Source organism: Sphaerodactylus townsendi, linkage group LG03 (genome assembly GCF_021028975.2).
Source record: "Sphaerodactylus townsendi isolate TG3544 linkage group LG03, MPM_Stown_v2.3, whole genome shotgun sequence".
In the NCBI taxonomy this organism is placed as follows: Eukaryota; Metazoa; Chordata; class Lepidosauria; order Squamata; family Sphaerodactylidae; genus Sphaerodactylus; species Sphaerodactylus townsendi.
The window spans coordinates 69,444,351-69,457,096 of NC_059427.1; the positions used below are offsets into that span (position 1 = coordinate 69,444,351).

At 43.4% G+C, this 12,746-nt stretch overlaps 1 protein-coding gene across 1 annotated transcript in view; it reads right to left on the reverse strand.

Annotated features, from left to right (window-relative positions):
• Positions 1 to 12,746, reverse strand: part of BSN (bassoon presynaptic cytomatrix protein) — a 279,004-nt gene that overhangs the window by 45,158 nt on the left and 221,100 nt on the right. Inside the window, exon 4 of the mRNA XM_048489848.1 lies at positions 2,021 to 2,464. Within this exon, the coding sequence (XP_048345805.1) occupies positions 2,021 to 2,464 (444 nt within the window). The remainder of the gene's footprint in view (positions 1 to 2,020; positions 2,465 to 12,746) is intronic.

Here is a 12,746-nt window from a genome sequence, read left to right on the forward strand (position 1 = left end):
TCTTCCTCTGCAGAGCTTCCCTTGGAGGTCTCCCAATGCTGCGTAGCTTGTGATGTCTGTGGAGACTGAGCTCCATCCTGCCTTTCCTCTCTATTGCTACCCACTAACAAATACCATTTAAAAGGATCTGCTGATTTCACAAGTGCAGATATTATTCAAGGGTAGCTAACTTGATTCCCAGTGGCATCTGATGAAAAGCCACCTCCCTATAAAGTGACCCTTAAAACAAATCAGGGGTCTTTGGACTATGTTTCAATGTTTAGCCCAAACATTACAGTAGCATTACAGCAGGGTCAGAAAGGAAAAAAAGGGACTCACTGAATAGCCACCCTTGTAAACCTCACCTTAAATGTTTAATGGTAAACAGTTTTGGCAGCAATTAATGCATCCTGTAATACATTATTAGGATTTAGTGATTTCAATTTTATAATGTTATAAAGCAAATAGCCTGATAGTCCAAGAATGGCCTCTGGGACTGTATGAGACTGTGAGAGCAGTTCTGTTCAAACAATACACTTCCTTTAGTTTCCTACAGAATTTGTTTTCTACCTTCAACATTTTTTCCTACCTCTCAGGTGGCAGAAACTAAGGCCGTTTCCGCACGGCGTCGTTGGCGGTTGGGTCGGCGCATCCCATGACGACCCAACCCCCCTGGGACCATTCGCACAAAACAGCCGGGACGACGGCGCCGCGGAGCGTCGTTGCCCGGCCGACCCGGCATGTCTCCGGCCGTCCGGCACGTCGCCGAGGCCTGGAGACACGCCCCCCGGCCCTGTGCGACTGCTCCAGTGTCGCAGGGCAGGGGGGCGTGTCCCCAGGCCTCAGCAACGTGCCGGATGGCCGGAGACAAGGTAAGTGCAGGGTGGGAGGGGGGGGGGAAGGCACCTTGGAGCCGCTGCCATTCGCACGACAGCGGCTCCAAGCCGCCATTTTTCAAAAACCTCGCTCCGGTCGGGCGGCGCGATCGGGCAGCGCGGCTGCGAAGCAGCTGCGCCCTCTGTGCGAATGGCTCCCTGGGGACGGCGTTTTTGCCATCCCCAGGGTGCCATTAACCGCCAGTGCGGAAAGGGCCTCAGAGCCAAAGTAGATGTTCCCCTTTTGAAGAGCTAGGTCTGAGATCCCTGGAAACAACCCAGGTTCCCCACAGCCATGCAGCCATGTAGAATGGTTATTAAAATGAATCCAGCAGAATGCTGTCATTGTGGGAGTGGGGGTGGGAGTTCCTTCCCTCTGCACACCAAAAGAGCACTGCTGGTGGGTGGTAGGTGGGGAAGTTATTCCCTGTTTGTGATGTTCCACAGAACACAATTATCCACATGGAAATTTACGTGTCTAGTCATGACAGCTATGTAAATTCTTCATGATCAGAAGCAATATACATATGAATTTCAAGTGCTGGAGATAAACAGTGGAATGTTCTGCTTGTGAACTTTCAGTCGCATCAGGCTGACGGCTGTGGAAAACAAGATGCCGAACTAAATGGGCCCTTGGTCTGATCCAGCAAGACAGTTCTTACATCAGGATTAAGCCACTGCATTATAAAAAGATCTACAGTAAATAGTTCCCTGCACTATTGCAAAGACTATAAACTATGTTGTCCCAAGAAAGCTTTCTCCATTAATCAAAGAAGAAAGGAAATTCCATATATTTTTTAGACAAATGTTATCTGTAATCCAGAGACGTGCAGATATTGTTTTCTGCCCTGGGCAGCAACCTGTCATTGCCATATAGCAAATTGCTTCTGAAACCCAAGGATATTTTTAAAATGAAGCAGGGGCAGTGAGTAGAGGGGGGTTGCTGCTTGGTAAAAGGAGAGAAAGCCTAAAAGCCCCACCACAAATGTGCCATTTCATGTAGTTGTGTTAAAGAGGTCTGTTGGATTGTAGCCCATCTCTATTATCTCCATTCTGACTGCCAGCTAAAACCACTGATATAAATTGCCTCCCCTTTGACTGGTTGGGTCCACTCAAGAAAATAGGATCCCAGCATAAACCATTGTGTCCTGTGGAATGATGCTTACCTCCTGCTCTCTCATTTTTGGAGATTCATATATTATTGTGCTGTCTTTAATATCTGCTTCTGGCTTTGTGGCTATACTTTTCCCCTTTGGCAATGGGCTTTCAGAAACTTTTGGAGGCTGTTCAGGTAATCTGGAGGGTGGCTTTCCTTCTGATGAAGCAGGAGGCTTTTGTTCATGGACAGTGGTTGGTAATTTGCTCTGTTCTGAAGTCCTGAGTTGTTTTGTTTGTGAAAGGTGCCTGGTCTGAGAGGGCGATGCGTCAGGTTTCTGGGGTGTTGCTTGCTGGGGGGCTCCTCTCTGTTGCTGACCAATTCCACTAGGTTGGTGTCGAGGGGATCCAGTTGGCTGTTGCTTTGGAGCAGGCAGTGGCATTGGAGCAGGGTCTCCTAGGCTTCCTTCTAGCAGCCTCTGAGTTTGGCAGTTCAAACACAGCCATTCGTTTTTCTGAAAGAAATAATAATAATGATAATATAATTATAATAGTAGTAATAAGCTATGTTATGCTTCCAAATGATCACTGAAGCACGTATTTATTTATTTATTTATTTGTTTGTTTATTTATAGTCAGCTTTTCTCACTAAGACTCAGGGTGAATTACAGAATATAAAACAATATTGTCAGGTACCACGAGACAAAGCTGTAGGTTCGATAGAGAATGAAATTTAATTCGAGGATCCACATGAATTGAATGCAAGTTACCGGTAGTCCTTTCTATTCTTGATAGACAGGGCTATTTGTTGCTTTGCATTTTGTGGAGGAGACTAGTTTTTGTAGTCCCAAACCAGCATGGTCTGATAAATAACATCATACTTAAATTTTGCTTAAAGTTCTACCTCAGCAATGGGTTTATTCATTGAGAAAAGATACTACAAATCACATTCCACTGACAGTATGGCAAATAAGAGTAGTCCAGCATCCCAAGATTGTTTCGAGAAGAAACAAATATTATAATAAATTATGTTAGGTATTAGATACCTAACAACTGCATTGGCATTCTAACCATTGAATTGGCATTCTAAAGATTGACTGAATTGGCATTCTAAAGATTTAATTTTATTCTACTCTCATAGATAGATGCATCTTTTAGTTCCAAAGGAAGAGCAGTGGATACTTAAAATATATTGTAAGAAATATACATTGTCCAAATTGGTTTAACTTGGAAGATACCATGTCTGAAATATTTGCAGCCTCTGGACTGTGGTAAGTCGAGTTAGCCTGTAGAAACTACGGAGTATTTTAAAGCACCATAGGATGTACTGTAGGACTTCAGTAAGTACTTGTTACTTAGGACATTGAAACATAATAGAATTTCCTGCCTTGTGAGGATTCTCTGTGAAATCTGCTAAAGCATGAATGGAACCAATCAGCCCACTGGTATGAATGGCATGCTTTTTTCTACCAAAGATATACAACCAAGTGATCCAGGTAAATAAGCTCGGACGCTGTAATATGAAATACTAGCTACTAGAACACTTTTCAGCTGGAAAAAATCACCTATAACAAAATGTCTTTGAGTTTTAAGCAAATTGAATTACTCAGGCACTTTCTTTTACTACACATGAAAAAATAATCTATCCTGGTAGTGAAGGTTGATGGATATGTCCTATATTATGGTCACAAAGACAGATCTTTTCTCACCCTCCCCCCCACCCATGCACGTAGGTAAGGGGGGGGGTTCTCGGGTTTGAGCCCCCCATTCATGTCCGAAGCTCCGCCCACCCGTTTGTGGGTTTTTAAAACATTTTAGTGCTTTTTCGGTTGTTTGGGCTAGCAGCACCAAACTTTCAGGGATTGTTTGGGGGACTCTCCTGATGATACTACCCGGGTTTGGTGAGGTTTGGTTCAGGGGGTCCAAAGTTATGGACTCCCAAAGGGGTTGCCTCATTTTCCATTGTTTCCAATGGGAGCTAATAGAAGATGGGGGCTACACCTTTGAGGATCCATAACTTTGGACCCCCTGAACCAAACTTCACCAAACCTGGTGTGTACTATTAGGAGAGTCTCTTACTGATACCACCCAGGTTTTGTGAAGTTTGGTCCAGGGGGTCCAAAGCTATGGACTCCCAAAGGGAGTGCCCCATCCTCCATTGTTTTCAATGGGAGCTAATACAAGATGGGGGCTACACCTTTGAGGGTCCATAACTTTGGACCCCCTGAACCAAACTTCACAAAACCTGGGTGGTATCATTAGGAGAGACTTCTAAAGATACCCTGAAAGTTTGGTGCTTCTAGCTTAACAATTGCACCCCTGACAGCAGGCACCCCCAAATTTCCCCAGATTCTCATTTTAAATCTACCCCCTTCGGAATGGATTTAAAGGGAGAATCTGAGGTCATCAGTTTAGAAGAAGAAGAAGAGTTTGGATTTATAACCCCCCTTTCTCTCCTGTAGGAGACTCAAAGGGGCTTACAATCTCCTTGCCCTTGCTCCCTCACAACAAACACCCTGTGAGGTGGGTGGGGCTGAGAGATCTCCGAAAAGCTGGGACTAGCCCAAGGTCACCCAGCTGGCATGTGTGGGAGTGCACAGACTAATCTGAATTCCCTGATAAGTCTTCACAGTTCAAGTGGCAGAGCAGGGAAACCCGGTTCCTCCAGATTAGAATGCACCTGCTCTTAACCACTACGCCACATTGAAAGTGATACTGTTTCAGGGTGGGGGATAATCCACCCCAAAACAGCATCACTTTCAATGTTGTTTAACTAGGGGCCCCAGATTCTCCCTTTAAGGTGGATTTAAAAGGAGAATTTGGGCTCTCTAGTTTCAGCGCCATTGAAAGTGATGCTGTTTGGGGGGGGATTCCAGCATCACAGCAGCTGCCCGGGGGGGGGGGGGGGGCGCAAAACTCAGATTTTGCACCAGGCTCCATTTTCCCTCTATGCCTCTGCCCAGAGGGGAGGGGCAGGGGAGGGCAGGGCAGGAGAGTCTCCTATCCCCGACCTTGGAGAGCTGCTTTTATAAGTGCTAGGCCAGGGGCGGGGCTTGGGGAGGCGTGGCCATGCCCTAGGGGTGGGTGGGGGTGTGGCCCCACCCCCAACCCCCCCCATAAAAAATCTATACCTACGTCCCTGCCCCCACCCAAGTAATGCTGATGTGGGGAAGCCAAAAAAATGCCAGGGAGACTGGGGGTTTCCCAATCACATTTTGTTGTGCTCTACTCTTGCCAGTTAGTGCAGGGTCCAGCAGCACTCCCCACTACAGGGGCGGCGACAATGTAGCCGCCCCGATTCTGCCCCTCTTGCGCCCCCTCATTTCTGCTCGTCTTTTGAACAGAGCCTTTTGGATAACCCCGGGCAGCGTGCAGGGCAGTGGAGAAGGCCGGGTGGTTACTCCAGGTTTCCATTTTCCCGCCACCTGATGATGTGGACCCTCCCGTCCAATCAGGGCATGGCGGGGCGTTCGTGATGCGGCGGGAATTTTTTTAAATTTTCAACTGGACGAATCCTCGACTATTTGTGGACACAAGATGTCGACAAGATGTGTCCACAAATAGTCGTGGATTCATCCAGTTGAAAATTTTAAAAAAATCCTGCTGCATCGCGAACGCCCCGCCATGCCCTGATTGGACGGGAGGGTCCACATCATCAGGCGGCGGGAAAATCGTGAACGCAGCAGCCAATCAGGACACCCCCTGAACGGATCGTGAGGAGTCCTGCCTGGCTGCTGTGCGGCTGCCAGCGCTCATTTAGGAAGGGGTGGAAGCTGCGGTGGGGAACATGACCCCGCGCTGAAAATGTCCCGCAGCAGACGAACTGGTAAGTCTCCACGTTATTTTTAGAGTGGAGAAACGCCCTCCAAGTGACTTAGGTGGGGTAACCAGTTCTCCACTAACTTGCATTTCATTGGATCCAACCCTGTTTCCCCCCCTCCTGCAGCTTATAAAATTGAGATAACTTGTTATTCACAGCACTGAATTTGAGGACATTCACAAGTATACATTTTAATCTCTTGAGAAATTTGCATTATACGAACTGCTACATAATACCTGTAATACTTACAAATTGGAAATAAGTTTCAATCAATAAAGGGTCAATTTACACATTACCTTTGTGCTGTGGTTGGCTGTTCTATGTGGCCAAATTCCACATTGCAGCAGCTAACATCTCAGTAACATATGGTCATGGTAATGATGTGGAATGTTGCCACTGTAGCCATGCTGACCTCTGAGGGAATATCCCATATCATCTGCACACCACCTGCATTTTCTAGCTTACGAATTGCTTATATGGCATGGGAAGTGGCAGCGATGCCAGAGAGAGAAAAGCTATCTGTGACACCCAGTGGGAGGTTGTAAAAAATCTGAACATATCAAAACCGACTGCAAAATCTCACAATTTCTTTAACACAAAATATCAATTTTCAAAGGTTATTGTTTGATAGCTGGGGAGACATTCGTTAACTGACTTCACAGGTTCAAGTGCTACATAAAACCCAGCAAGTCAGCTGCAAAAATCTCTGTGCTGCAGGAGCAGGCGGTAAAGGGAAATCTGCCCTTCTATCACTTCTGTTAGTTTAAAATATGAGTCCCCCCGCCCCCCAACATCTTTCTTTGGAAAATATGCTAAACAATGGATAATTTTCTTAATAGAGAGACATTAGGAAAAGTTATTTGATACTGTGTTTACTGCTGCAAAAAATGCTGATTCTAGTACCCCAGCAGCTACGCTTTGATCTGTACTGATTTTGTATGTAATGCTTAGTCACTTTAGTGCTGTTAATTGCATTCACTCATTCTGCTCATAACGGCTCCCTTGTGTGCAGTGCATCTGCTGCATGTATAACAGCAGAAATTACTCTCTTGTTCTTTTATTTTTAACTTGGAAGCTCACAAGCCAAAATGCATTTTACTGAGAGAACAATTTTCTATATATTTTCTATACTATTCTTGAATTTTCAGAATGAGCTATGCCAGGGATGAAGAAAGAAAGATGCCCCCACCTCCCCATATTCACATGGCCTTTCAGCCCTCAATATATCATGTTTTCACATTTTTATGCAAACCAGGCAGATCCCCTAGGTCTGCAGAAGAATGCCCCCTATCTAAACCTGGCCCTGTTTTCTGGGACTATCCATCTGCATGGAACCAGGCTGTAGTATATGTAGTATTTGGCACATCCCATACATAGCTAGTTGTTATATGTTAGATTTGATGCAAAGGGTTGGCCTGCTGGTGGTTAATATTCTTGCAGCCTGCCTTTCAGTGGCAAGTGTGAAAAGGGTGTGAAAATGTTTGTGCACTATGCGGAGGTGGGTGTTGGAAGGTGGAAAGGGAATGGGCCTCAACAACAGGGATACATTCCTCCTCCCACCCTTTCAGAATAAGAGAAATGGAGATAATTAAGTTGCTATCGCAGATAACATCATGAAGCCGTATCCACCTGGTTGTGGTTCTGTGATATCAACTTGAACCTGATTGGTTGGGATCACACTGGAAAGGTCTTTTTAAATGCACCAAAAGGGAAAGAAACATAGCACTAGCAAACAGCAACGATTAAACACAAAAACATTATTTTAGTGAGGGATAACTAACAGATGGCTGCCAAACAACTGGGGAGTGCACAGGGACTTGAAGATAAAGATGGAATGAAAGTCTGCCATGTTAATAATATTATTATTAGTATACATGTTATTAGTAGTATACAGTTCTAATTTCTATAACCTTTTCAGCGAACTCGTCAATCCCAATACTTAACCTATTTTTCTAATCCATGGCATTTCCATAGACAATGTTCGTATTCCTTTTAAGTCTCTTCTGTTTTACACTGCTTCAAATGTTCCAAAACTAATGTAAGTGAAGTGACATACCCTCACCAAACTGCCACATCACTTCTAACTCATTTCTATTGCACAACAGAGCCACCATCCTGAATAAACGTCCAATTACCATAAAATGTTCATAGTCATTTCATGGTAACTATCAGGTCTAACAATAAAGCTTTTGATAGCTGGTAACCTCTGGTATCAGGTTAAGTAGCTGGGGGAGGGGGCATTTTCCTACCCTCCCCCCTGCTGCAGCACTCTGAGTGCCTCCCACATATATTCTTAACAAGTCAGGGCCCTTGTGAACAGTGCAGAGGACTAAGATGGGGTCTGCACTGGGAGGGGGGAATTGGCAGGAATCCCCCCTCCTTTGTTAATAGACATCTCCTTCCTTTATTGAAAACAGATCATAGGATACAAACTATATGCTCTTCTTGCAAGCTTTCAGAACTTTCTGCCACTGTTGGAAACAGAATACTGGATGGGGTGGGTTATGTTTTGCTCCAACAAGGCAATTTTTAACCATGTTTCCCTACGAAGTAAGTAAGAACAAAAGAACAGCCTGGCTGGATCAGACCAGTGGTCCATCTGATCAAACATCCTTTCTCATACAGTGGCCAACTAGTTCCTATTCACTGTACACCGTTAAATCTGTATTTTATTATACTTTGGGCAATGGGTCCTCCAACCTTGAATGGTTGCGCTAGCATTCACAAATATGTTCAGGGGACAAAACAGTAACAAAGTGTTCGAATTTTAGGTTTTGTGGATAGTTGGATAATGGACAGTTAGGCTGGGACTGAAATTTTATACAAACAACAGACTGTGGGTGGGTGGGGGAGCAAAGGATGAAAGCTGACTGAGAGGGAGGTCCAGGAAGATAGAGTTCTAAAGGTTAAGGACTGGAGAGGCAGAGTGGTTGAAGCAGGGATGAATTGGGAACAAAAAAAAAGGTCTTGGGAAAGGAGAAAGAGTCTGCCCGCCTGTCTACCAAGCTTCCCTGTACTGCACATTGAATGGTCAGGCTAGGGGCTGTCTTCTGCATGACACACAAGACTTAGATGGGTCAGATCCTGACTTTGCCATTGGAATGTTCTGGTTCAGGTGAGGAGGGGCAGGCCATCAGCCCACCAGGAAAAGTCCCAGTGGCTGTACTGGCCAATGCACCCATGTATTTGAGAGAAAAGTGGCAGAACTGACAGAACCCTAAATAAATAGCTTGGGCAGTGTGGGATAGGAAGATAAGGTGGTCCCATGTACCCTACAAATGTTGCTATGACTTTAAGAATTGCTTAGAAGGCAGAATTGTTACAACCATGGCTTTTACTATTATGCAGTGTTGCAATATGGCAGTCCTAAGGAAACAATGAAGGCAAACAGCTATGAGATGGGATGCTGTATTTTTAAAATATGGAAATAAGCCAATGAAAAAAAATCACACTCACATATGAAAGCATGATAGGCCCCAAGGAAATATATTTGATCTGGCAGAGACAGTGGACTATTACGCAAAAGGTGTTTGCTGTATGGTAGAGCTGAATATCCGGCTTGGCAAGATTCCTTGTTCGGATGTATTTCCTCTAGCTCCACTTTTACTCTCCACTTTCCTCTAGCTCCACTTTCACTTTCCACTCTCACCTACAGCAAGATTTTAATTTTGCTCTGCTGCCAGAGTAGAACAGATTTGCCAGTGGGCACAGCTTTGCCCCAGATCTTTCCCTCCACCCACAGGAAGTCCACCTAGTCTTATCCCACCACTCCCTTGAGCTGCTTTGCATGCTTCCCTCTCTCCCTCCTCCCTGTTGCTGACTACTTCCAACTTCTTGTCCTGTCATATCCTTTCTATTGCCCATGGCCTCCCTATTCCTGCATATCTTAAAATATTTAGATGTTTTTTAAAAAATTAAATAACCATATAAATATATCAATAAATACTAATACTAAAAAAGTAACAATAATAAGACTAGCTGATCAGTCCAAACACCCGATTTGCCCCTGCATTTGATTAACAAACTGGGACGTCTCCAGTCACATAGTTTTATACAAAAGCAATCAGTGATTTCAGACCACACCGGGAAAAGCCCATTGGTCTTTGAACAGGTGTACAGCATATCAGGAGACAGACAATCGTGAACCCGGGGAGCTGAGAACACGGCAGTTCATGTTGTCCTTTTGCAGTTTACCGTTTGCATGCTGCCATTACTCCCCCCTCACTTCCAACCATAAAAGACAATCAGTGTTCAGGCAAAGTGTATAGATGCCATATTTAAGACTTATCTTTAACAGTTCACCTTTTTATGTTGATATATTGATCAAGATTAAAGATAAAAAAGATAAAAGCTAAAAAGGAAAGATTATATTAAAAATTAAAGAACCTGTGAAACATCGTCCCTCTTGCATACAAGCAAAACCCCAGCTGATGGATAATGCCTGCCCCCTGCAAACAGGGTGGTGGATAATAATGCTGAACGTGCCTTGAAATAAAGACTTCCCAGCCAATTTTTTTTGAAGTTGTGGGAACCTTATTGTGTGAAATCGGCCAGAGTTCTCTTCTTTCTTTTCTTTAGCCCCTTCCCCCAGGCAGTATGAGTCTGGGGAATCTGCAGCCATTTTCCCTCTTAAAATGCTGTACTCCTCTCAGTTTCCCCATATTAAAAAGGATAGATAGTAATGGACTGAAGGCCTATAACGTTTATTTATTTATGGACACATAATTGATTTAAGTCTTTTAATATATTGCATTTCTTCCAAAAGTTCTTTTTGCCACATATGTGTGATTTAGAAGCAGTTTTTTAACTGAAATGATATGATGAACATTTTAAATGTCCTTATAAATATAAAAAGTGCAACTGAAACCACGTTTTGACACTCCAGAGAATCTATGCCATATCTGTTGAGAGCAAATGCGAGTCATTTTCAGCCACTGCACTGTTGTGTAGGAAGCAAAATGCCCAGTTTAAATGACGAGAGACCGTCATTTTGAAAATTCTGCCGTATTCATTTTCCTCAGGGACTATAATTAATATAACAGGCTGTTTTTCTTTTTTCAGGTCAACGCTAAGGCTCGGCTGAAACGTCCCAATGCAGTGAAAGAGGGGAAAAATAGGAAGAGAACAAGTCAGGTGTGAGGAGGCTTACATTAAGGTTGCTTCCAACCCACGTGGAGCCACTTTGAACCCCAGAGGAGGGAAATATGGGATGAAAATACGATAAATAAAATTAATTGAATGAACAAAATATTAATAAAATATCGATTAAAACTGGGAATAGAATTAAGCATGACATGCAGTTGCTTGATCCCTTCTGAGCTTTCTTTCTTTCTGCCCTTGCACAGTTTTCTCCCCCAGGGTTGCCAGTGCCAGCCTGTGACAGGGGGTTGGTGATCTCCTGGATTTACATCTGATCTTGGACTACAGGAAACATCTGCTTTGAAGGGTGGATTCTGTGGCATTATACTCTACTGAGGTACCTAGAATTGTCAAACAAACCAACAAACCCCACACACCTTGTTTTGCTGAATTTGTTTTTCCTCCTGCTGAGACAAACCTACAGGGGGTAAAAGAAGTTTGCGGGTTTGTAGATAATATCTTATGTTTTTGGTTCCAAAACATTCACTGTAGTCTAATTTTCATCCATTATCATAGGAAAATTCCAGTGAATAGCTACATTTATTGATTAAGAAAATGGCTGTCAGTTTTAATGTCACCATTCCAGCAGATCCAAAAGTTTTAGTTGTTTATTCACTACAAAGGCCTCAATTCGGCAAGATTTACATAAGCCTTTCTGCAATAGTCTTTAATGTTCTATAATTGGCCTTATGTATCCTGTGCTTAAGGGCATTTTTCTTGTGCATTTAAAATGAAATCTATTTTAGAAGTCATTACATAGTTTGATCCATTATATAGCAAAGGGCTGGATTTTATTTATGGTTGAAATGTTCATTCTATAAAATAGTGTACATTTTTAACTATATTTATCCTGAACATGAATGCATAGAACTTGATTGCTGTAACAAGTGAAACTTAGCTATTTACAATTATAGTCTTTAAATGCTACTAGCTTGCAGTTCTTCTAGCAATGATTACTCAGGAGTAAAGTCCCTTCATCATCAGTAACATTGCTAGTTATTGTGAAAAGCAGTTTTCTCCATAATATGAAAAACAAAATGCTGTTTGGTTGGTTCATAGAATCTAAAAATATAAGCAATCATGCTGATCCAACAGAAACAAAACAAAACAGCAGCAGTTTTTATTAGGATTGATTTAAACTTAATAAATTGTACATTAAACAAAAGATGGGCAGGGGCTGCCTTAGTGATTTTGTGGCCCTGGGAAAATGCTAATCTAGCACTGTCCTCCCCCTCCCTCTGCTAGAGGGAGTGGGCCATGTCCAGATGCTGGGAACCCTTCCCCTCCTCTCTCTTGCATGCCACCCCTCCCTCCCTCCCTCCCCTCCCTCCCTCCCTCCCTCCCTCACTTATTTATTTATTTATTTATTTATTATTTATTTTATTAAACTTATAGGCCGCCTATCCCCGAAGGGCTCAAGGCGGCTTCCAACATGGCTGTTACATAGACAGCAATCAACAACATAAAATACTAAAATCATTAAAACCTAAGAACTAAGCAGCAGTTTACTACAGAACTATAGGTTAAGCAACCCAGTTCATAAATTAATTAAGACAGGCGCCCCGCCGAAGGCCATTAAAAGAAGAAAAAGGGGAGGGAGTAAGTAGGGCCTGGGATGGAATTTATAAGTAAGACAGGCCCAGCTTTAATAGAATGGAACGGCAGTCTCAGTTTTGATTTCAATTCCAGTGTCGATAGGGGGCAGTAGATCCACGGCCGGCCTCCCCGAAAGCCCGGTGGAAAAGCTCCGTCTTGCAGGCCCTGCGGAACTCATTAAGGTCCCTTTATTTATGGTTGAAATGTTCATTCTATAAAATAGTGTACATTTTTAACTATAT